Raw genomic sequence first — 26,706 nt, forward strand, 5'->3', positions numbered from 1 at the left:
ATACAGAGAAGATTCTCAAGTTAGGGGGATTTGCAAATAGGAGCTGTGAGGGTCTGACCTTTGCTACAGTCAACTGTTTTAACCAGATTCCCACTTCAACAATTTTCACACTCCTTTAATTGGCTTAATCTAACTATAATGTCAAACATTGAGCATTTTCTCTAATTAGAAATAATAATGCACATCAGGTATTATCTAACTTTACTTCTTTCCCAATTTCATCAGTTGAACTCTGTAACTTTTGACTTAAATTATAATTGTATATTAAAATGAAATGATAATCCTATAAGTAGGAAGCTAGCCTTGGAATAATAAAGAGAAACAAGTTCATATACGTCTATTTTTGATTGCCATGGTTTCTTTTATTAATATGACAACAACGCTAAGAATTTTGCTGAGTTTGTTTCTTTTAGGGACAGCCCAAGCGCAACTTTCAGCCAATTATTATGCCAAGACATGCCCAAAAGCTCTCTTCACAATCAGAGCTGCAGTGCGTAAAGCAGTAGCTGCAGAGCATCGCATGGGGCCATCTTTGCTTCGACTACACTTCCATGACTGCTTTGTTAATGCATGTCACTATTCCCTCTTTCCTTTTCATAAAACAATTTGTGCATCAAAGTATTATAGCAGCTGATTCTTGATGTATTTTGCTTGCGCAGGGATGTGATGCTTCTGTTCTTTTAAACGATACCTCAACATTCACAGGGGAACAAACTGCAGGTGGCAATGCAGGATCACTTAGGGGTTTTACTGTGATCGACAATATTAAATCTCAAGTCGAGAGTGTTTGCCCTGGTGTTGTTTCTTGTGCTGATGTTCTAGCTGTAGCTGCACGGGATTCAGTTGTTTCAGTAAGTAAAACATCCAAATAATCTGCATCTGACTACACTCAACCACAAATCTCACGACCTAAAACCGTATTGCAGTTGTGTCTACCTCAATGCTTAATTAAAATGAAAACAGAATCTAATGGTTCAATAACAGTAATCTTATATCGCAAACACGAAGTTGAACCTTGGAGTTTCATTTTCTGCAGCTAGGTGGTCCAACATGGAGAGTGCAGCTGGGTAGGCGGGATTCTACTAAAGCGAGTTTAAGCACCGCAAATTCTGACATTCCATCCCCATCCTCGGATCTTAGTGGGACTAATGGACTTCTATCTTCCTTCTCAAACAAAGGATTCACGGCCAAAGAAATGGTGGCCCTAGCAGGTGAGTGACCCTTCTGGTTTTCCTCAGTTCCAGAGCATCATGATTGTTTACTGAAAGAATGTTTGTAAAGCTCTCTAGGCACGCTATATATAGTAGCTTTATATATAGCTGAATAGAAAACGTAAACTGATTTTGTTTTGTAACACAGGAGCACATACGATTGGGCAAGCCAGATGTGTAGTATTCCGCAATAGAGTTTACAACGAGAGCAACATCGAAGCATCATTTGTTACTTCTGTGAAATCCAAGTGCCCAAACAACGGGGGTGATGACAATCTTACCCCACTCGATACTACCACTCCTGTTGTCTTTGACAACGGGTATTTCAAAGATCTTGTCAACAACAAAGGTCTGATGCACTCGGATCAACAGCTTTTCAATAACGGATCCACTGATTCTCAGGTCACTTCTTACAGCAATAACCCTTCATCCTTTCACAAGGATTTTGCAGCAGCTATGGTCAAGATGGGCAACCTCAGTCCCCTCACTGGAACAAACGGACAGATCAGAACCAATTGCTGGAAAACCAACTAAGCCATCAGGCTTCACATGATCACTAATGAGACTCTACTCTTCTTATAGACCAATTGTGTAAGAAAATTACTCCCTTGCAAATAATGCGTACGTATTCCAACTTGGCAGGAATTGTATCAAAGTAATTCTGCTACTAAAGTTTATCCAAAGCAATACTAATACTTAATAAACAATCAGTTGAGTACCAATACATACCGTTGTTTACAAGACCTACTTGTCAGTTTAAAAATCTCACTAGATGGTTTACACAGTAGAGGGATAACATCTTAAAAGTTACAAAAAGAGGAATAATTACAGAAAGAATGAATTGGATTTTGTAAAAGCCTTCAAGCTTGATGAATGTTGCGGATGGCAGTGGTGATGCTTTTACAATCATATTCCATCACCTTTATCCAATTCTCAAAATCACCAATTTCCTACGCACACAGATTCATACAACAATATCAACTTTCCCTGTTGAAAATAAGGGTTTTCTACTTCGTATGACAATTGTAAAAAATGGTCTGACGTGATACGTTCTTATTCCTTATACTCTATGAAACTAAATTGTAAGAAAAATCATTACCAGTACCACACCAGATTTTGTTATTATTAATAATTGCGTATAACCTTGAAAAAACAAATGAAGCTACTAATTTGATATCAAAGTAATTAGAAATTGAAATGAACAGACCTTAATGGCAGTGTTGAGTGAGCGAGAAGCGGCAAGCCATTGATCAGTCTGCTTGTGGAAACGATTAATAGTAGTAGTTAAACCTCGAATTTCGAGTTCGATCTGCTTTTGATGGAGGAATGATTCTTGAACTCCGCCATTGACTGCATCAACTAGCAGCTCTGATACTCGAATCCCCGCTCTCGTCGCTTCTTTCTTCGCTTTTTCTATTGTACAAATTCAAATTCAGATTATTAGATCAAAGTTAAAAATTCTATCGATTAGATTAAAATTGGGAGGAACAAAGAGGAGAGAGAGACCGGTTTGGTGGCGGAGGAAGGAGGAGGAGGTCTGGTGTTGATGAAGTATGTTAAGCAAGGAGGCTTCGAGTCCTGTTGCGCTACCTTCGATTGCGGTGGCAGGTTCTGATGTTAACGGTGGATGTCGGGCTGGTATCGACATCGGGAAGCCTTGAGTAGTTCTTCTCCGCCGTGAGGGAAACTCTCTGATGCGAAGGAACTTTTTATTTTAGTTTGATGGATTCAACATATTTTGGCAAACAGCGAAGCTTTCATTAAACAATATCCAGGAACCGGCCTTTGGGCCTTTGCAGTTGGGCTGATATCTTACATCAATAATTTGATATGTTCGTTGTGTAACTTGTATTGCTATACTATATTAGATTCCGTACACGCACGGACTTTGATCATTCTTTTTTCACAAAATATTTAACTACATTTCGAAACTATTGCGTAGTTATAACATTGTTAACATACTCGTTTAAATTTATTCATCTAATATGCATATTTAAAATGCTAATATGGTAATTTGACCAAAATATTGAGTGATAAATTTTCCATTATTAATATAGCGATTTGGCTAAAATATTACCAATTTAGATTTATTATTATTACGTCGTATCTATTATTTCCATTATTTATAAACTAAAATTTGTTTCCATATATAAATACTTTATAAAAAAGGTAGAGAATAAAAATAAAATAAAAACAGATACACTTTTTTGGGAAAGTGATTTTTGGCGGGAAAAAAACGCACCAGGAATTGACACGTGTCATCCACGGGGTGTCTCTTTTAGTATATAGTAATAAATAGTACTTCGTATTTCAACTCGATCCTCAGTCTGAATCAGTAATCCGGTTTCCGTTCAGTGTCACAATCACTTTTGAGGTTTTTATTTTATGATTTTGAAAGTTATAAAGTACTTGATACGTTTAAAGTCAGTCATCATTCATGTTGATTTTCATCATGTTGATTTTTAAAGCGGGTAAAAAAAGCGATTTTTAGAAACGGGTAACCTATTATTATCATGTTGATTTTTAAAAACAGGTAATAAAAAACTGAACCATATCTAATCTGATCTAAACTCAAACCCGATATGATAAGGAACAGTTCTATATGAATGACCTTTTATTCATCCAAAGTCTCGATAAAACGATTCGATCCAATCCCCAATTCGAATTGAAAATAGGATGACCTGAATTTATCAGAATTAAATTGTGCCGAATTAATTTAAATTGAAATTGCCCAGAACTGAAACGATGCAAACGACTTGATTTCCATGTTTGCCAAGATATCCTAAACCTCAAAGTATATAACATCACACTGTTCAACAAAAAAAGCATTTGAGTAAACAATTTTATTACCATTCTCCTATAGTCCTACTAGTGTCTGGGGTACGATGACATCACAATTTTAAACCCTGTGCAATTTCTGATAATGAAGCCTTCATTCAATTAAAAGAAAAAAGGACTTGTTAATATTTGACCCATGACCTTAGGGAAGTACTCGGTATTACACAACACCGCCTTAACCACTAATACTTAGGAAAATCGAGGATTCTCTCCCTCTATCATATGGGACTTTGAACAGCGACGCCACATGTTCTTGAACTTCCAGTTATATTATATATGAAATTTAAACCCCATATGTTGTCGCCACCCCAAGAACAAATCCCGAGTCTTACGACTCCTACCTCCACACAATGGAGGTTTTTGTTTGTTTGTTCATTTACAAGAACATAATAGAAGTTACATACGAAGTATTAAGAAATTTAGTCATAAACCATTACTTGAGTTTCTAAAGAAGGAATTTAATAATTCTTTTAGGACATTGTTATAGGAACTAGTGGTTACTTTTATTTATTTATATTTTATATTATGAGTTAGTTATTCATTCTATTAGGTTGTTAGCCGAGGTGGCATCACACCTTGTATATAAAAACAAGTATGCTGGCTTATTTCAGTTTGTGAGAATATAATTCAATAATTGAATTCAGTTGTTTCCTCAAATTCTCCCCAAATTGGTTTGAGTTTCTACATGGTATCAGAGCAAGAATCTCTGATTTGAGATTGAGGTTTGCTCAATTTGAGATAAACTCGATTTGTTTTTGAATCAAAGCTGGGAGTATCTGATTGCAGGAATTTTATTGCGAAATTTTCTTGCAATTCACGAGTGTGATTGCGAAATTTCTTGCGATAAGTTACGATATTCTTCATCAATTGTTCGAGTGATTTGATCATCAGAAATGGCAATCCAAGATTCTGAGAGTGATAATTCGCACAACAACAACAACAATGGAGGTAACACTGATAACTGTGATCCGTTTTTCATTGCTAATTCAGATAATCCAACCTCTTCATTAGTTGCTGCTGTATTTACTGGTGTGAATTTTATGAGATGGAGTAAAAATGTTAAACGTGCTTTAGTAGCTAAGAACAAAGAAGGATTTATCAATGGTGAGATAACAAAACCTGCTGCGAATCACAAAGATTACATGAAATGGAAACGTGCTGATTTCATGGTGGTTAGCTGGATATTGAGTTCCATGAATCATGAATTAGCAAATGATTTTGGTTATATTGACACTGTTGTTGATTTGTGGCGTGAATTGAATGAGAGGTTTGGTTAGTCTAATGGTCCACTGATTTACCAATTGAAGAAAGAAATTGAAAATTTAACTCAGCAAAACATGACTATTTTGTTACTTACTATGGGAAACTGAAGAAATTGTGGGATGAAATGAAAAATTTAAGAGCATTTCCTAGTTGCACATGTGGTGCTATGATGCAGTGTAGCTGTCAGTTTCTGAAGAAGATTGCTGAGTTTGAAGAAGAACATAAAATGATGCAGTTTCTACTTGGACTGAATGGTGGATTTGACAGTACTGTGACTAATGTTCTTTCCATGGATCCCTTACCTAGTATCAAAAAAGTATTCTCAATTACTCAACAAATTGAGAAACAAAAAGAATTGAATGGTGGTAATACTGACTGTACTGCTATGAATAACAGTGCTATGGCTGCTCAAGCTCATAGAGGGATACAATCACAGTTTCAGAAGTATAATGCTGGTTCAGCAAAGAAAGATTGGAAAGAAATTAAAAAGGAAAAGCTGAATCGAATCTGTACTCATTGCAAAGGGAAGGGACATACAGCTGATCAGTGCTTCAAGCTTATTGGCTATCCTGAGTGGTACAACTCTATCAAAGCTTCTAAGAGCAATGACACTACTGGAAACAGACTTGCAGCACATGTTAATTACACTGCTGACACTGATGATGAACCCTTGGGGAACACAGACAATGACAATGGGATGGTGAACAATGAAATGCTGAATGCTATTTGCCAAGAAGTTATGAAAGTGATGAAAGGCAAACAAGCACATGGTACTGAGGCAAGTGGAGCTCATTGTTCTTATGCCAATTATGCAGGTATAATTTCCCACTCTTTTAACTGTGCTGTGACTAAACTTTATGATGAATGTTTATGGATAGTATATTCTGGTGCATGTGATCATATGACTTATGATGACACTATCTTAACCAACATCATATATCTAACTAATCCTATCAAAGTTGGTCTTCCTGATGGTTCTCAACTAGCTGTAGACACCATAGGAGACACTGTTTTAAGCAACCAATTGGTTTTGCATAATGTGCTGCTGGTTAGGGGTTTCAAGCATAACCCTATCTGTTGGTAGATTGATAGAACATTCTGGTGTTCAAGTTTTATTTAATGGAACTGGATACACTTTCCAGGACCCTGCTAGCCATGAGTTGCTTGGTGCTGGAAAAAGGACAAATGGATTGTACTATTTTGTTCTACCCTCTCATGCTGGTTCTTCCAAAGGTATCACCCTCCAACCACAAAGCTGTAATACAGTAGAAAATGTCCCTAATACTAATGTTGATATGTTATCACATAAGACAGCTACTAGTAATGCTCAAGCTAAGACTTCAGTAGCAAATAAAATCCATATGCTTCATGCTAGTCTAGGACATCCATCTTTGTCCAAAATGAAATGTATTGATGCTGAGTGTTGTAAAGGATTTTCTGAATATAACTGTGTTGTGTGTTGTAAAGCTAAGCATCACAAGTTACCTTTTTCTATTAGTACAAGTAAAGCTGATGCATGCTTTGATCTGATACACTTAGACCTGTGGGGTCCATATAAAGTGAGAAATCTGGATGGTGCCTCCTGTTTCTTAACTATTTTAGATGATCATAGCAGAACAACCTGGACATATCTTCTTCACAATAAACTTCAGGTTGAAAGGGTTATAGCCAATTTCTTATCCATGGTTGAGACTTAGTTTCACACTAGAGTCAGGAGAATCAGATCAGACAATGGTACTGAAATTGTAAAAACTTCCTGTACAACTTTATTTGCTGATAAGGGCATTATTCATGAGAAAAGTGTACCCTATATCCCACAGCAAAATGGTAGGGTTGAGAGAAAACACAGAAGCCTACTTGAGATTGCCAGATCACTGAGATTTCATGCTAATCTTCCCAAGAAGTTTTGGGGAGAATGTATACTCACTGCTACTCACTTGATAAATAAAATTCCTACTAAGGTTTTAAACAGGAAATCTCCATTTGAGGTTTTGTTCCAACAACCACCTGAGTATGACACTCTAAGGGTATTTGGTTCCCTGTGTTTTGCTCATAATAATCAAATTCAAAGGGATAAATTTGATTCCAGAACAAGAAGATGTATTTTCATAGGATATCCAGCTGGCTATAAGGCTTTCAAACTTTATGATCTTGATTCTCATTCTGTCTTTGTTTCAAGGGATGTAACTTTCTTTGAAACAATATTCCCTTATAATTTGTCCACTTCATCCATCACAAGTTCTATATCTTCTCCTTCTCTTGTTCAGTTTGGTCTTGATTGTGATCTGTCAAACACACAACCTTCTGAAACTACTTCTCCCTATTCTACTGATTCTGAAAATTTTCTTTCTTCCCCTCAACTACATACCTCTCCTTCTATTTCTACTTCTATCAATATTTCTCCACTTAATCATTCTCCCATTTCTCATAATTCTGGTTCTTCTTTACCAGTCTCAAATCATACTTTATCTACTGATCATCTTGAACCACCTTCAAATCCTACTATTGATTCTGCACCTGTTGTCAGGCATTCTACTAGAATCATCAAACCATCTTCTACTCTCAAAGATTTTGTGGGTGGATATGTTCCTCATAGGGATATTGTGAATCAATCAAATGACAGTGAGTCACTCTCATTTTCTGTTGGATCTAATCTGGCAGATGATCCAAATTGGTTACTTAATTTAGCCTTGCATGATTTTGATACCTAGGAATCACTTGCATTTTTTGTGTGTAATAATTCTTCTGATCCTACACATTACAGTCAAGCTAAAACCAGTGAACACTAGATTCAAGCTATGGATAAGGAAATCCAAGCTCTTGAGAGCAATGAAACTTGGGATCTCACCTTGTTACCTAAGGACAAAAAGGCAATTGGGTCAAAATGGATTTATAGAACAAAGCTTAATCCTGACTATACAATTGACAAATACAAGGCAAGACTGGTTACTATTGGTTACCAACAAGTTGAAGGAAGGGATTTCACTCAAACTTTCTCTCCTGTTGCCAAACTAGCCACAGTGAGAATTGTTATTGCCTTGGCAGCTATGAAAGGATGGATTTTATGTCAATTAGATGTTAATAATGCCTTTTTACATGGGTTCATTGATGAAGAAGTATACATGAAACCTCCAGCTGGTTACACCAAGGCAAAACCAGGTGAAGTTTGTAGGTTAAAAAGGTCCATCTATGGCCTGAAACAGGCATCCAGACAGTGGAATAAAGAGTTAAGCAAATTTTTGAAAACTTTGCATTTCACTCAATCTACTCAGGATTATTCTCTTTTCACCAGAAATCTGGATGGTGAATTCTTGGTGTTACTTGTCTATGTTGATGACATCTTACTCACAGGCACTTCAGCCTCTCAGATTGAAGATGTCAAATTGGCTTTGGATCAAGCTTTCACCATAAAAGATCTTGGTCAATTGGCTTACTTTTTGGGAATTGAGGTACATAGAAGTTCTGAAGGTATCTTTCTTTCTCAAAAGAAATACATTCAAGATATACTGGTTGATGCTAGTACGGAGAATTGTGATTCAGTTTCTGCCCCATTGTCTTGTGGTCTCAAATTATCCACTAATGCTGGGGATTTACTCACTGAACCAGACATTTACAGAAGATTGGTTGGAAGGCTGCTCTACTTGGGTATTACTAGGCCATATCTTTCTTATTGTGTGCAACACCTAAGTCAATTTGTGCACTCTCCTAGAGTCCCTCATCTAAGGGCTGCCCTTCATGTTCTTAAATACCTTAAGGGTACCTTGGATAATGGCATTTGGTATTCTGCAAGCAATGATTTTCATCTTTCTGCATACAGTGATACTGACTGGAGTTCTTGCCAATTCAGTAGCAGATCTCTCAGTGCTTATGCAGTCTTTCTAGGTCCCAATCTGATCTCTTGGAAGACCAAGAAACAAAGAAGTGTCAATAAATCTTCAGCAGAAGCTGAATACAGAAGTATGTCAGCTGATGCAAGTGAGTTGGTATGGATTCAAGGATTACTATAAGACCTTCAAGTTGCAATTACTTTGCCTGTTAATTTATACTTTGACAATGTTTCTGCTGAACATCTTGCTAAGAACCCTATGTTTCATGAAAAAACGAAGCATCTCAAGAGGGATATGCATTATGTAAGAGAGCAGGTGGAGTCTGGTTTCATACAAACCATTCATGTTTCGAGTTCACAGAAACTTGCTGATGTCCTTACCAAGCCACTATCTTCCACTCAACATAAGTTCCTTTCTGCCAAGCTTGGACTTATATCCAAGGTCCAGCTTGAAGGGGGAGTATAAGAACTAGTGGTTACTTTTATTTATTTATATTTTATATTATGAGTTAGTTACTCATTCTGTTAGGTTGTTAGCTGAGGTGGCATCACACCTTGTATATAAAAACAAGTATGCTGGCTTATTTCAGTATTGTCGATATCATATACGAATTAAGTATAAGAAGTGATATAACTATGAAAATCAATAAAGTACTTACCAATAAGCTAAGAAAAACAATTTTAAGTGACATAATTCTATTACTAAACTAAGTTTACCTTTAAAAAAAAGTGAAAAAAATTCTAGCTACCACCAAACGATATATTTTTTTTTTTATAAGAACAACTAAAGTAAATTTTGTTTTTCCAAAACTTTTAGAAATTGGTTTGGGAAAAAAGGAATTTTCTTTTACTGGTAGCTAGAATTTTGTCACTTTTAGTAAATGTTGACGGTAAATCTCTTGCGAACCCTCAAATGGTCGGTAAAAGTCTGTTGGTATACCCCTGATTTGTAATTATAATTTAACAACCGATTTACTAAATATACTAACCATTTAATAGTATACTACTTTGTGCGACGACCTTAAACACAATACAATGCTACTGGAACATTTTTATGAAATAGAGAGAAGTAGTGTATCCCTAGGTTTGAAGAAGGCGTCACTCTGAAAATTCCATGAACCTCCCTGCTAGGTTTGAAGAATTGTATGTATTTGCATTATAATTGTTCATTTTAAATCCATAGAAAATAGTGATATTCTTTCACGTGTTCTTTATCAATAACGTAACATTACTCATACTCATAACAGTAATTAAACAGACATAAGCACATGCATGCATATACGGAGAACTATATTCAAGCATAGCGTGCTGCACTACAATTGCAACTTGCAAGCTGCTAGTTTTTGCATACAATAATTTGATATTCCTGTGTTTGTTTTGCACCTTTTTGACTCTCTTTATTTCCATTCCACGCCAAAGCCCCTCCATTCTCTACTCCCTTTCGTCGACTATTAACATCGTCCCAGGCCCCGTATACAGTATTACAAATTCAATTTTAGTTTGTTCTCCCTACCACCCCGGTTTTACGGATTTCATGTGTGGCACATTATACTCCACCTGATTCTTAATATGATACTACATTTATTTTAAAATGATCTTAACCGTTACTTTTTATATAAATATTAAGACAAAATAGGAAAAGTCTGTGGAAAGTGTGTGCAGTGGCGGATCTTGAACAATTTTAAGAGGGGACCAATAGATAAATTAAGTAATATAGTATGCAATTTATACAATTCAACACCAGTTTTAGGGGGGATGGAACTAAAAATACACTACGAAATTTTCCGCCTGGGAGGCTGGGCCCACCCTACTCACAAGGAACATCCATCACTGGGTGAGTGGATATAATAAAATATAGATAAAATAAGACAGATGTGTAAAAAGGTGGGTGGGTATACGAGAAAAAAATGAATAAAGTAAGAGAAAGTGAGTCAAAATTTGTAAATGTTGTGCGGTAAAGTGGGTAAGATAGTAAATTTTCATTCAACAAAATAGAATAAAGAACAATGTAAAGAACATTATAAAATGGACTAAAACAGGAAGTGTAATGATCATTTTAAAACGGATGCAGTACTTACTACTTAGGCATTTCTTTTATAGATAAGAAAAAAGAGATTAGGAGGCCCTCCTCGCGAGGGGTATTCCTCATTCGTCATTACACATAATCTTGAGGAGGTGCGGACTACAAGAGTGATTAATATACATTGAATTAGTAACTAAATGCCCTACATTAGCTATCCAGTCTGCCGCCTTGTTTCCTTCTCGGTAGTGTGTTTGATTTCCCGTGGATTTGGAGGAGAAGATTCTTGATATCACATTGATTGCTTGCAGTTTCCAAGGAGTTCGCCATTTTCCTTTGATGATATTGATAACTAGGAGGTTGTCCCCGGCCCCTCTATCTGAAGTTTTTTAATGCCTTTGTTAAGAGCTTAATGGATACCTTTATGAAGAGATTTGGCTTCTGCTAGAAAAAGGGGTGTGTCGCCTAGGTTGAAAGTTTTGATTGAGATTGGAGCGCCCTCGTGGTCTCTTATAATAATGCCGCACTAGTAGAAAAAATGTCATTTGCAACTCATCAATTGAAACTCATGCTAATTATAGAAGTTGCAACAATTATATAGTCAACGCGGGTCAAATTTTAATAAGCTATTCACAACTTCTTAAATTGATAGAATCGCTGCGAAATTTTTTTATTTTATTTTTTTCTAAATTCACAGCGTGCACGTGTCATACAAGCTGCAATTAATTTCGTAATTGCAACTTCGCCCCCGTAATTGTTCGCTGCAAGGGCACTATTCCCTCATCCAAACCTAGAGACCTCCGCCTCCATCAACCCTCTCGTTTCTCTCTCTCTCACTCAAATCTAAAAGTCTCTCCTACATCCCATCCTTAATTTCAGTTTTTGCCCTCTGTTTGAGAGAATTTTTGTTGATTTGTATCTACTCCAAATGGTAAGTCCGTATCTGTTGATTTGTATCTTTTTTTTAACACAATTTTTTGTAATTTTGATGATTATTTGTGTATTATTTGCATAGATTTACTTGATTTCCAATGAAAATCTCGAACATAAGAGAGAAAATGGAAAACACGAGTCACCGGAGAACGATAAGTATGGAGAAGAAGTCACCTCTGTCTATGAGGGCGAGTTTCCCGATGTCGACTCTTCCGGTACCTATCGAAGATCCTAAATCCCAGGTTTGTTCCTCTTTCTCTCTCGTCCTAAATCTTATTTTCTTCTTAACCCTAGCCATTTCTTCTTACGCGTTAAGGAGCATCATAATCCTTCGATTTTTCATTGAGATTTGGTAGGGATTTGATTCTTAATCTTGTTTGTTCTTAGAATTTTATTTGATCTATGATGTTTGGATGTTTCCGCTATTTTTAGGGTTGATTATTTTCCTTCGTTTGATTTGTGAATTGATTTATTATTCTTCGTTTGATTTTTTAATTTGAAGTAATTTTAAAAGGTTTTTGTTGGCTGTGAGACTGATTCGGGTCATTTTGGGGTTCACTCATCTCTGTAACATATGTCTGCAAGCTCCTCTAAGGTTGAGTAATTTGCGATAGGGATGTATTGCTGGAATGTCCACCTGTTACCCTGAAATACACTGGAGTTTATTTGATGTACAATTTTGGGGTTTTATCGATTGAGCGACTAACTTCATCTGCTGATTATTTTCAGATCAGTAAAAAAAAAGTCACTGGTTTTGCTAATAATTCATGTTCATACTATTTTCACTGACCAGATATTGTTAATGGACTCAGTAATTTTGTCTAGTACTAATCATGATCCTTAATCCAATGTTAGATTCTGCTTAGTTTTGGTGGAGGCCATTAAGATTTTCACAATGAGTAAAAATTCAACCATAAGGCTAAAAAGCATGTTGATAGAGACACTGATATGCTTTATGCACACCGCTCTTAGCAGCTTATTGTCTGCTATGCACCGCCAAGTAGTCATATCTAACAGTATACTGAATACACTTAAGCTTCTTCTTTCGCCTATATCATTGCGGCTAAGTTGATGATCAAATGTCATGATTAGTATCTCTTATTCGCAATATGCTTCAACATAATGTATGCTTCAACATAATCCTTTTTTGGTATTAACTTGAAACTCTTGGATGGTCCGTCTGAACTCTCCTTCACCCTTCTGCCCAGCATGTGCTACTACGAGTTTATTCCACTTAGTGAAAGTTCATGGTCATTTAATGAAGAAATGGAGGTACCCTCGAGCAAACTCGTGGATCTTCTGCAAGTCAAACTTGGATGTTATTATGAAATTGTTATCATCACCTTTGCTGGTAAGTTCATAAACTTAAGCAAATCAGTTTTACTATAGAATGCTCATTGCTAATTGGTACTTCAATTTATGGTGCATATAATAATGTAGGTCTCCGTAGATACCGAATTGGCGATGTGCTGAAATGTACAGCCTTCTACAATAAGGCACCACAATTCAAATTCATATGCGGTAGAAACGTTGCTTTGAGCCTAGACAATGATAAGACAAGTGAGGAGGATTTGCACAAGAGTATTACAGCAGGAAACAAGCTGTTAGACCCTCACAGCGCCTAACTCAGGTCATTTAGGGTTAATTTTTTAGGTTTTTGAAGTTATTTCTGTTGATTTTGTTTATTTTATGGTCAAATTGTGTCTGGTTGTTTTGTTGATATTGATTTTTGATTCAGAGATTTGGGGTTGGGTACAGTAAAATAGTTGTACTCACTCCAAATCTAATGTGGCCAGCTTTAGTGTTCCTTTCTAATTGGGACTTGACTCGGCTTCAATCTGGATTGGTCGAAGTCTAATAATCATTACTATTATATTCATTATAGTTGCTGTTTGTATAGGTGTTAGTCTTTATTTGGGTTTATATACTAATTGTGATGGAATTATATGTTGTTCAAGCTAATAATATCGTGCTTGTGAGATACGGATGGAAAGAACATTTAATTTGTTATAAACTGGTTTGATCAAATAGTGCTTGAAGCCTAGCGCTGAGCTGAAAATTGATATCTGAGCATAGCGTGTCGTGACAATAATTTTGTGATTTGGCTGTGTATATATTTCCTTGAATAATCTAGTGTTAACTATCTTGATTTCGTATAATAGTTCATTTTATTTTGACTTTTGGGTACTAGTTGGAAGTAAATCTTGTACTCAAAAGACTGATTTTTATTCTTCAGACATATGTAATAATGTTTTTGAACAATTATTATTATCTTAGGTTAAAGAGCCAACATGGGTTGATGGATTCAAGACAATGAGTATGTGGGAGTCGGTGGTCGTTTTGGTCCTACACTAGAGGCAAAGGAGCAACATGCCAATCGAACAAGAATCACTCTGGCAGACCCTCCAGATTGCTGCACTCCTCCCAGAAATAAGGTTCATATCCTTGTTTTCATCTATGTCCTTCACTGTGTTATACTTGATAAAGTATACCCATTCAATAAATTTACTCAATCTTTTCAACATGGTTATAGACTTATCGTACAATAACTTTTTTATATTTGACCTGACATGGCCATTGAGGGTTACCTAATTCCCCAGTTTAATTTAAGCAATGCTACTATCTACACCTTGGCGGTGCACTGTTATCTACAAGTTCAAAATCTAATTAAGAACCTGATAAAAAAAAGTTCTGACCAAAGAATCCTACATCAACTATCATACATGTAAAGAATTAGCTGAGAGAGGAAGGGTGAAAACGTTGCCCCCCTCCACTACAACAGTATTTTGAGTATTTCATATTCTCTAGTGAAGTAAATATTACCCCCCTTCCCAAATAGTAGTAATCTAGATGAATTTCTATGCCTGAGAAAGTGTGTTAGTAATATTCACTTTCTAATTGGAAAGAATTCTCCACGAGGGTTTGCAACCTGAACATTTCATGAATTAGGTTACTGTGCCTTTTTCATATCAAGCGTTTATCCATTTATTCTTGCTTTAACAGCTATGCCTTTTTATCATTTTATGGGTAGCTTACTGGTGAAGCTATTCTGGTATTCTGGTAGCTTACTACAAAGGCAATTTGCAGAAGATGCTGGTGCCTGTTGTTTTTACCGAAACAGATTCAATTCCTGTCCTATCTGAAATGTTTACAGGGACCCCGTCTTGCTAGTTTTGTTCCTTTGGGATTGTTGCTAGTGCCTGTTGTTTTTACTTCGTCTGTTTTTGCTTTCTACTGTGTGTTGTTGGTGGCAATTTCGGATAAGGTTAATTATCTTTAGTAATTTGGTTTGTCTTCTATATTTGATCTGAATGATTTGAGAAAATTAGAGATTTTACTATTTAGTGGAAGAGTAAGGCAAGAAATCTTCTGGAGTTCATTGAGATGTGTCGTACAATATTAAGTGTTGGAAGGCTATACTTCAGTCGCTATTTGTTTTATAAGGACATCTCATTCTCCCAGCTATACATTTTGGGGTTAGATGAATTATTTGGTATTTTTAATCTGGTAACTTAGATTTGTTATGCTAGTTTGGGGATGAGATCATGAGAACAATGAAGTCGAAGTTTTTGCTTTTTATTAGGTTAAGAGAGTGCTTTGCCTTCCTTTCTCAGATTCAGTTTTATGGATTAAATTTTGTTTTCTGCTCTCGTGATCTTGTGTGAACAGTTGTGTTCTCAGATTCAGTTTTGGATATGGGTTCGGGATCTGTTAGTAAGAGTAAGAGTGTTTTTATGGAAGTGGTTGATCAAGAAGGTATCCAACTTAATAGACTTTCTCTTCCTAATGTCATTTTTCTTCAGTCCTGCCTTGGTTCCTAACCTGAGTTCAGGTTTTTTCTCTCCCTAAGTAATGAATCTCACTTTCCTTTTGCAATGCATGAATCACTTTCCTCACACCAGAAATCAAATAATTAAGATATGTGAGATAATGGTAAATTATTGTCTTTTTCAAGTATAGACCAAAATGAACCCCACCCCCCTACCTCTTCATTTGATGGGAAGGTGAATCACTTTCAATATGAGCTTTGCCTCCCTTTTTTATCTTTTCTATGATTTGAGTATTGACAAATATTTATTTTTATAAAGGTTGGTGGTGGCAATTATTGAGGATTTTGATGTTGTTGGTGCAGCTTGTTCCTGCAATTTTTGGCTGCTATTGAGGCCGTTTTGGTGCTGGTTGCAGTCTACTCAGCTTCTCCAGGTGCTGCTGCAGGAGTGTTGGGTGTGGGATGTACTACTGATCTGCTATTGTTGTGTACTGTCAGGCCTGATGTATTGCTTCACTTTTGTTGGGTTTGTAGTGTTTGGTTGTTAAGGAGTGTTCTGTACTCCTTTAACCTTATTTTGTGTTTCTTGTTTGGATTCTTGGTTCCTACCTTTTGGAATAGATTTTGCTAATTTACCAAAAAAAAATAAAAAAATAATGCATTATTATTGTAGTGATTTTTTTTTTTTGTAAAATAAATGTACTATTTGCAGCACGCACTGTCAAGTGAATGCCGCGAATAGTTTCTGAAATGTGGCTTTGAATTCTATTTTTTGCAGCGCCTACGTTCTGCAAAAGGCTGCGAAAATAGACTTTTTGTAGCGCGTATGAAACCACGTGCGCTACAATTAATGGTTTTTTGCAGCGTTTTTGTGCGCTGCAAATAAGAGTCTACTATTTGCTGCCATCACAATTGCAGCGCTCAAAAACGCTGTAAAAAGCCTCTTTTATGCGCGCTGCAAATGACATTTTTTCTACTAGTGCCGGCTGAGGATGAGATCTAGATGGTTTTGCGGGAGCCGTCGAAGTTGAGTTTATGGTAACCTATTGGAGGATTGGCCCAGGAGACAAGGATTGGATGATGGGTAGGTGGTGGTTGGTGGGGGGAGGGGTTGGTTGGTTAGGGAATGGTTCATCGGATATTTGGCAAGCATCCATTTGTAGACGTAGATCCCATTTGTTGAAGGTAGATAGGGCCCGTTGGAAGATAGAGGAGGCGGAGAAGTTTTTCGAATTGAAATTAATTTTATTTCTTTATTTCTAGATACCCTAAAGGGCGAAGGTGATTTTATGAAGGTGATACCCTAAAGGGTTTAGAAGAGGCTATTAATCAAGGTGGGGTTGAAGAAACAGTCCAACCAACTTGTTAAGATCTCGCAGGTTGGGGAGGGGGTGGTGTGGCGGGTGTGGAGTGTGTCCCTTGCCGGGAGACTTTTGTGGCCTATTTTTCATAAGAAGATTTTGACTTTGGGTGGGAGGTCTAGTTTCCAAATCCAATGGTAGTGCCATTTGTCTTTAGATATATTGGGGGAGATCATGGGCTAGCCAGGTGGCCGACTTAACTGTGAATTATCATGATTTAATGAGGCCCCATATTGGGTTATCCTCTATGTTTGAGAGGGGAATTGGTATACTTCGGATTTTATTGTCTTCATTGATGCAATCCGCTACAAGGAATTCCAGATTGACTTCATATATAGATGAATCTCCGAAGATGAGAGAACAAGTTTTCTTTGAGAATCAGTTGCTGAGCCAGATATTAATGGATTTTCCATTCCCTACTTCTCATCCAATTCTATTGCGAATGATTTCTCGTTGGGCTAAGATTTCTCGCCAGATTTTCGAGTTTTTTTTGCTTTGATTTATATTTAAAGAAATTGTTACGTGAGAGGTAATTTTCCGCATTAGGGTTGTTCAGATATTATCCGGTTTTGTTAGGAGTTTCCAACCTAGTTTCGCTAAGAAGTTTGTTGAGGGGAAAGTCCGACGTAGCCCTAGCCCTCCCATGGTTTTAGGAGTGCAGATCTTGTTCTAGGAAATGAGCGGAGCAGAGGTCTATGTGGGAGATTGTTTCCAGAAAAATTTTATGTGAACTGTGAAGGGAGTCAAGTTGGTGAGCAACCTTTTTTGGAATGGAAAATTTGTAATTATTAATCCAACCTTTGCCCGGTTTTCTTTAATTAAGCCTACCTATGCGATATTTCTAAATAATCCAACCTTTATGACCCAACTACTATTATTAAGCCAGGATGACCGGTTACCTGCTACAAAGTCAAGGAAAATTTGTAATTATTAATCCAACCTTTGCCCGATTTTCTTTAATTAAGCCTACCTATGCGATATTTCTAAATAATCCAACATTTATGACTCAACTACTATTATTAAGCCTAGATGACCGGTTACCTGCTACAAAGTCAACGTTAAAAACGTTGACAACCTAAAGTTGGTTTCCCTCCTAAAATATTGGACACGTCATCATCACTTGCCACCTAAACAAGGATTTAATTTTTTTTTCAAAAAACCCTTAACCCTTCTCTTCTCTGTACCGTGTTTCAATTCCTCTCTTCTCCATTAATGCTGCTTCAACCACAATAGTACTGGTTCATGACATCATCAACGATTTTCTTGTGGAAATAGGTGACTTCATCCACGCGCATTCAAATTTCGTCTCCAAAATCGTACAATTGAAGGTGAACTTACGAACCTTAGCGTTTTTGTTCCTTTTTTGGTAAATTTTGAATTTTGGGCTTCCTTGATGGTCAGTTTGTAAAAACTTGAGCTGTTGCAATAATATAGTTTTTTTTTTTTTTTATGTTGTGGGATGTTGGTTATTGTGGTCTTGTTGAAAATTTAGAAAGAAAATAAAACCTTGAATTTGAAGAAGATCCAGATCCAACAGGCAATTGCTTTACCCTAGCCATAGCAATTGCTGATTATTTTTGATGAACTTCGAATGGAGAGGTATGACCGTATGAGGGACCGACAATGGTGAAGAAGAGGTAGAAGAGAAATAATGGAGAGGAGTGCAGAGATGAAGCAGAAAATCACAGAGGAGAGAAGAACGAAAATTAAAATAGCAATTAAAGAAAATAAGGGGAAAAAAAATAAAAAATTATAATTGTTATATGCCACGTAAGGGTGAATACCGCCTATAGCAGGTTAGTAACTTGTCAGGATTAATAATAGTAGTTGGGTCATAAATGTTGGATTATTTAGAAATATCGCATAGGTAGGCTTAATTAAAGAAAATCGGGCAAATGTTGGATTAATAATTACAAATTTTCCTTTTGGAATAAGGAAGGACGAGCAGATGTATGTTAGGAGTGCTTCTAAGTTACTCTGGATGAGGGTAGCTTGTCCAGCTTTAGATAGATATTGGGAGTGCCGTGATGAAATTCTCGATTCATTATTTCAAGGAGGGTTTGTAAGTCTTTCCTTGTAGGGCTAGATCGGCTAAAGTGGATGCTAATATAACGTCCTAAAGCTTTCGCAGGTTGTATGATAAAAGTACTAGCCAGTGCATTTTCGCGTCCTGTTGAGATTTGTTTTGAGAAAATGATGGAAGACTTGTGAAAATTGACCAACTGTCTTGATAAGGTACAAAAGGAGTCGATAATACGTTTAAGATTTTGGCAGACCATTGACTTAGCCTTACATAGTACTAGACAATCATCTGCAAAAAGGAGGGTGATGTTGTTGGTGCCTGGGGATAGCTTGAAGCCAATACCGTTGTTAGGGCTGAGGCTTTCTTTAGAGAGAATTATGATGGCAAAAGTGGTCGGTAGGATTCCCATTGATATTAAGGGAGTATGAAACTGTAGTGACACATGTTTTGACCCAACTAATTCATTGGGCAGGGAATCCAAAGGCTCTGAGTGTAGCCCATAGGAAGACCCATTCTATGTGGTCGGAAACTTTTTCAATTCGAACAAAATTTGCTCAATTTCAATTGATAACATGAACCCTAATTTTTTGCTCAAATGATTAATGGAGTTAACGGGCGTCAGTCATTAAGGAATATTTGGTGTAAATTGAAAACTTAGTGCGTATTTGGTGTGCGTATTACACGAAACACCGGAAGCATATTTCATTAAAAAACCGTATTCACCCCCTAAAATGACTAAAATACCTCCATAATAATTGAACTAAATCAAACGATTATGCATCTATCACTATCCTCCGTGACTTGTAGATTTATATAGTTAAGATTAATTCTGTAGTAACAGTCCTTTGTACCAGAATTTTCTAAACAAGAGGTAGATTGGTGCACCAATTATTAGCAATTAGGCATTGGAGGATAAGAATTATATTGATAGATAGTCAAACATTAGGTTTGGACAAGGGAACTTGTATGTATGGAATAATGTTAGTAGAATCAACATCTAGTCTTGCACAAATTAGTGTGAACAAGGTTAGATATGAGTTGGTATGATCAGCAACTCGATATGTTAATTAATCACTTGATTAATATTCGATTCTTATTAAATTGATAGATTCCACTTAACTAATTAAGAACGGTACACTCGGATATACTATATATGGCCAGTTAACAACCTAACTTGATGAGTACGTTAAGTGTACGTGTGACACAAGCAGATCATTTCCTTGTTCTAAATCAATTGTCACGTACTACTACTATATACAAAAGATTATTGTGCATGTGTTTGTAAAAGTTGTCACATTTTCTAATTAATATACTATCCATAGCTTCACATACTTGTAAATTAAACTAACAATAGTGAAAATATTATTTATACTAATATATTAAAAAGAGTTGTGAAAAAACGTCTATGTATCACGTAGTACTCTCTCTATTTCACCATATTATCCACTCACCAAGTGTTATGTCATGTAATGACATGGACAACCAAAAATCAATACAATGAAGTTCGAACACCAGACCTCAAGTGTGAATTATAAATCTCATTACCATCTTAACCAACCACCAAGTGTGGTTTTATCACTTCACATTAATTTATAAATAAATGTTACCACAAAATCTAAAACAACAAAATTTTTATGCGACTTTTTAATTTCTATTTATGGACTATTTTGGAAAAAAATAATAATAATTAAAGCATTAGGGCAACAATGAAGAAACATGATGTCATAAGTATCAACTATAGATTGCTCTGCATAGCTGCATATATATACCTAATTTGGTGTTTATTAATTTGAAGCACTTATTTCCACGAGAAAACAAATTACACAAATTATAAGATGATCTCACGTAATGCGTCTGCATAGTTGACGAACTTAATTGATTTTTTTGCACTCTATAAAATACAAGTATTTTGGTCAAATATTGAGCTTAAGAAAAATCTAAAATTTTAACTATTCAATATAGCAACCGAGGCATCGCCCGGACCAAACACTAGTTGTACTATTATTAAGGGTTTGTAAAATATTGTCATATTTAGAATTATGAGGGATTGATACCCTGTAACAATTAATACCGACCGGATCAAAGGAAATATCCCCATCACACTAGTGTACCATTATTAAGGGTTTGTAAAATATTGTCATATTTAGAATTATGAGAGGTTGATACCCTATAATTAACAATTAATACCGACCGGATCAAAGGAAATACCCCGATCCGTAGTTGGTGTCTTACATTGGCGGAGAGCCACTGTACAATTAGAGGGGTCCTTGACCCCACTTATTTGGGAAAAAAAACTTTACTGAACTATTTTCCTTAGTTTTCTATTTTAAAAATACATAATTTTAGTTAAAAAGTTTCACCAATTTTTAAATAATGACCCTGTTACTTACTATCTTGGATCCGTTACTGATTTCCTACACTCTAGTGATCGAGGTTTCAAGCAATCAAACATTGCTTTCGTGGTAGAAGCCAAATGAGGAATGCCAATTTTGAGGGGACTTACAGTACATGATTTTAGAACTCCTTTTTGAATGAACATTAAAAGTTTTTTTTAAAAAAGTACTGACTTGTCAAAAGAACAATAACTAAGATGATTAGCATGGTTGTTGCCCTTGGTTGGGCTGACTAATCTTCTTAATTGGTACACAAACAAAGATATTATTGGTTGGCTGCTATATTATTCTCTAACAACCTTTAATTATTCTTTGAATTTAAGTGAGAAGGTCAAACTATATTTGTACAAAAGTAAAATTCCTTGGACAAAATAAAAACATATCATACTATATGATACATACAAAAGTTAAACATGTTTCAAGGGTCAAATTATACTTGTTACGCCATCTTTATCATACAAGTCTACATTGCTGCGCAGCCTCGACACAAATTCGTATATCAATTATCAAGGCATTTTAACTGGACCCCATTCCTTTGAAGTTTGGACAATGCTTATTGTATGTTTTTTTCGCCTTATTACACTTAAACTTATATGTACTGAACATATTAGAGTTGATCAAACCTAATTTCAAAATACAACGTAACTTAATTGAAATTTAAAGATCTGATTGCTAGTTATCTGAACTTACTAGACCTGTAACATATTTTTTTTTTAATGTAAAGAGAACGCACTTTTGCAGTAAGGTTTAATATGCTTGTTTAAATGGTTAATGATAAACAAAACATAAGAATGGAGGGCAGAAACAGTAGCTAGTAGATTAGTCTATGCATGGAAGTTTCAATGAACATGTAATGCAGTAGGTAAAAGGTTGCTCCAAAGTGCATGTCTTAATACTATGATCCGAATATTTTGGTCTCTATAAATACACCCACCTTATCTACTCTTTTATGGTGTACTATCTTCTCTTACCTTATTTTCTACGTAGTAGTAAATTATTAACAAACAAGTTTTGCAAGCTTAATTAGCTAAGCAAGAAATCCAAATTAAATATAATGGCTTCAAGTTTGATTAGCTTGTTCTTTGTTGTGCTCTTTGTGAGTAGCTCCTCTGCTCAGCTATCCCCCAAATTCTATTCCAAGTCTTGTCCTAAGTTGTATGGGACCGTTCGTTCTGTTGTTCAATCTGCTGTGGCTAAGGAACGCCGTATGGGCGCTTCTCTTGTTCGACTTTTCTTCCATGATTGCTTTGTCAATGTAATTACTTAACTCCATCTTCTTCTATGACATGATATAAATATATAATACATTACATAATTAAGTTGATTAGCTAATATGTATGGTTGTTAAAGTGATTAACTGGTTTTGATTATCAGGGGTGTGACGGATCAATATTGTTGGATGACACCTCGTCGATGACAGGGGAGAAGTCAGCAGCTCCAAATCTGAAGTCAGCAAGAGGATTCAATGTGGTTGATGCCATCAAGTCCAAAGTTGAGCAGGTCTGCCCTGGTGTTGTATCTTGTGCCGATATCCTTGCCATCGCTTCTCGTGACTCTGTTGCTCTTGTAAGCTCCTATATTCATTAATAACCAAAACACATACCAGTTTTTCATACAACGTAATTAATTAACATACTGACGGTTGTTTTGATCACCTATTGTAGCTTGGTGGTCCTAATTGGAACGTAAAGCTAGGACGTCGTGATTCCAAGACAGCGAGCCAGGCTGCCGCCAATAATGCAATCCCACCTCCAAGTTCTAGTCTTAACAGTCTCATCTCTCGGTTTCAGTCTCATGGTCTGTCAGCCAAGGATATGGTTGCCTTATCTGGTATGTATATTATACACCTACCTCTGTTCCAACTGTCATTATACTCTTAATTAACTATGGAGATAATTTAATATGAGGGAACTGATTATAAGTTTGTTACTTTGTTATGACTATATCGATCAGGAGCACACACAATAGGGCAGGCAAGGTGTGTTACATTCAGAACACACATATACAACGAGACAAGCACAATCAACCCTGCCTTTGCAAGCTTAAGGCAAAGGAACTGTCCTAGAACAAGTGGAAATGGCGACAACAATCCGGCTTCATTGGACTTCCAAACTCCTACTAAATTCGATAACAAATATTTCAGTGACCTCGTAACAAAGAGGGGTCTGCTGCATTCTGATCAGCAGCTCTTCAGTGGTGGATCAACCGATTCCATTGTTCAATCTTATAGTAATAATCCTGGATTCTTTCACTCAGATTTTTCCACTGCTATGATCAAGATGGGTGATATTAGCCCTCTCACTGGCTCCCAAGGTGAAATCAGGAAGAATTGCAGGAGAGCTAATTAAGTTGATCCCACCAGGAGAATGGTCAACTAAAACAACACAATCAAAGTTGCATAAATTAGCTTTGCATTTTTGCCTGGGTACCAATTATTTTATATGTGTGGTTGTGAATCTTTTTTGGTTGTACAACAATTTTTTCTTCAAGTGTCACATAATTTTGTTTTCAACTGTAAACTTTCTGTTCAATAAAATCAAGTTCTTATTTTTGGTTTATTTTATACATTGTCCCTTGTGGGCCTTAAGGCATTACCTCTTTGATGGGCCAGAAAACATGATTATACGTTATGGGCTTCCAAGTCATATGCGGCTTGGGCTGTATGGCTAGCTACTCAACAATCATACATTAGTTGCCCATTTGATTGTAACTTCATGATACGAAGCTCGTGCGATGCACGTTTTGGTGTTAATATGTTGTGTTTAATAGCTTAAATTCTACTTCTTAATATTCAACAGAGGTCAATTCTAACCGGAATATTCTTTTTAATAAGGAAATTTTGTGAAACACTACCTTAATGTTTTGACGTTTTGTGAATTACTACCTTATAAAAACTTTTTTATATTTTCCTACCTTATAAGTTTGATATGTTTTAGTAACACTACCTTGTAACAGAAAACGTTAAATCTCTCCGTTTGTGAGCCCCACCCCAACGACTTTATTTCATTTCTCTTTCTTCTTTCTCAAGCTCTGTTCTATACTTCTCTTTCTCAATCTTTGTCTTCTCAAATCTCAATCCTCTTCCTTGAAGTCCCCTCTCAAATGGACAGCCAACAATAACATAAGGTATAATCAAATAGACTTTTCATTTGTCATCACTTGGAGGAGGAATTTTCTTCTCTGTTTTCATTTGGTTTATGATTTTGCATTTTATATTTCTTTTTACACGAAGGGGGTACTTTGAACTTTTGATTGACAAGACCTGAGGCACCTCTCTATTCCTCAAAAATAAGCTATCGGATACTAAATTATTAGACGTAAATAAAACTATTGAAGTTCATTGGTTTTGTCAATAACAAAACACAAAAAAGGGTGTTCCACATATTTCAAACTGATTGAAGTGGAGTAGCTCAATTGGATGCGGGTTTTTGATTAAAGTGTAAAAGTCCAGGACACTCTACTGTTGATTACTGCTCAATTGGATGCGGTTGTTAATTCACTCTCAGTCTCGATAGATTGCAATTAAAATAGTGGGAGCAGAAATACGCAACTAGTGCATTTTGTTTTTCATGTTAATGTGGGGGGTATAGTATGCTTTTAAATCGGTGCACTGCTTTGTTATTTTGGAGTATGATATGACTGGTATAGTATGCTTTGTTAAGCGTTTCATACAACAGCATGTCGAGATTCGAGAATGAGATTACTAAAGGAATATTGAGAGGGGATTTCAAGGAAGAGGATGAGAGGATAAAGATCGAGAAAGATAAGTAAAGAATAGAGATTGAGAAAAAGAAAAGAGAAATGGAATAAAGTCGTTGGAATGGGGTCCACAAACGGAGAGATTTAACGGTTTCTGTTACAAGATAGTGTTACTAAAACATATCAAACTTATAAGGTAGGAAAATATAAAAAAGTTTTTATAAGGTAGTAATTCACAAAACGTCCAAACATTAAGGTAGTGTTTCACAAAATTTCCTTTTAATAATATGTATAAGCCTTTCAACATTTCTCCACACTCTTCATTCCCTTGTGAAGTCAAAGTTTGACCAAATATATTATCGTATTATCCGTTGCCTCTGAGGTTGTCTGGTTAGTCAGATTGCTTGAGGAGATTGGAGTAACAAATTTGAAATTAACCTATGAAAATCAAAACCCCTTTACTTTCAAAAATAATCACGGGAGAATAATCATCAACAAAACTCATGCTAATGTACAATATCTTGATATTATTTTGGCTCGATCTCTTGGTCGACATGGACGTCATAGACTTAGATTGTATGTGTATCTCATTAATTTTTCTTTTGGTAATAGTAAGGTTAATACATTTGAACTTATATTTATAATTATTAGGTGAAATTGAGAAGAGGTAAAAGTTGTGAACCAAATGTGTTTTTTTTGAAAGTAAAGTTGTGTCCCTATTCCCATTTTAATATGGGGACAAACCATAACCAAAAAGGTGTGGAGTGAGTAGCCAGTAAGTAGTCCAAAAAGCTTATAAGTTTTGGCAACAATAGATCACTTATATTGGAACAATGTGTTAATGCTTTTTTGTACTTCATAGATGGCTTATGTAATCCCCCTGCTTTGTTTTAAAAGGATTCAATATACTACTTATACCATCAAGGTGCACCTTTCTCTTAATGAGCCCGTATACTACAATACTCCACAATTAAGCGTTGTTTGGGTGGGAATAGTCTTAGGATGGGTGTCCTCCTGATAAGTTTTTCATAGAGCGCATGAGTGAGGACAAAATGCGCTAGAAGAACGTACATGTGGTGGTCTGTAGGGCCAGTTGTTGGTCCAAGATGCTCATTACGTGACAATCAACTCCACCCTAATTAAGGTGTGGGGTGTTACAAATGGTATCAGAACGACACTGCGACCGTGCACTGATTCTATTGATTTATGATCCCAGGCTAATCGCCTAGCGAGGGAGAATTCTAGGGCTTTATCACCGACTATGGACAAATGTGTGAGCATCTTTCAACCTGGGGTTGGATTTCAGTTTCTAGGCGCAACGAGGAGGTTGCGATCTGTTATAACCAAAAGCGTGCCACGAACGATTGGGA

At 36.2% G+C, this 26,706-nt stretch overlaps 3 protein-coding genes across 4 annotated transcripts; 2 read left to right on the forward strand and 1 right to left on the reverse strand.

Annotated features, from left to right (window-relative positions):
* Positions 1-246: 246 nt before the first annotated feature.
* On the forward strand, positions 247-1,745 carry LOC110790916 (cationic peroxidase 1-like). The gene is made up of 4 exons (XM_021995671.2): positions 247-568; positions 660-851; positions 1,037-1,211; positions 1,360-1,745. Exons 1-4 carry the CDS (start codon positions 353-355, stop codon positions 1,743-1,745), a joined length of 969 nt encoding a protein of 322 aa, XP_021851363.1. The 5' UTR covers positions 247-352.
* A 139-nt stretch (positions 1,746-1,884) lies between these two features.
* LOC110790917 (biogenesis of lysosome-related organelles complex 1 subunit 1) lies at positions 1,885-2,950 on the reverse strand. Of its 2 annotated transcripts, XM_056833246.1 has the most exons (4): positions 2,718-2,950; positions 2,419-2,624; positions 2,028-2,161; positions 1,885-1,988 (listed from the first exon to the last, which is right to left on the reverse strand). In XM_056833246.1, exons 1-3 carry the CDS (start codon positions 2,857-2,859, stop codon positions 2,072-2,074), a joined length of 438 nt encoding a protein of 145 aa, XP_056689224.1. In that variant the 5' UTR covers positions 2,860-2,950; the 3' UTR covers positions 1,885-1,988; positions 2,028-2,071. The 2 variants fall into 2 exon arrangements, with proteins under 2 accessions (XP_056689224.1, XP_021851364.1); XM_021995672.2 differs by having other exon boundaries at positions 1,885-2,161.
* A 19,629-nt stretch (positions 2,951-22,579) lies between these two features.
* On the forward strand, positions 22,580-24,288 carry LOC110790901 (peroxidase P7). Its single transcript, XM_021995656.2, has 4 exons — positions 22,580-22,892; positions 23,012-23,203; positions 23,302-23,467; positions 23,591-24,288. The coding sequence occupies exons 1-4, from the start codon at positions 22,692-22,694 to the stop codon at positions 23,983-23,985; spliced, it is 954 nt and encodes a 317-aa protein (XP_021851348.1). The 5' UTR covers positions 22,580-22,691; the 3' UTR covers positions 23,986-24,288.
* Positions 24,289-26,706: the final 2,418 nt, after the last annotated feature.

Source organism: Spinacia oleracea, chromosome 6 (assembly GCF_020520425.1).
Source record: "Spinacia oleracea cultivar Varoflay chromosome 6, BTI_SOV_V1, whole genome shotgun sequence".
Lineage (NCBI taxonomy): Eukaryota > Viridiplantae > Streptophyta > Magnoliopsida > Caryophyllales > Amaranthaceae > Spinacia > Spinacia oleracea.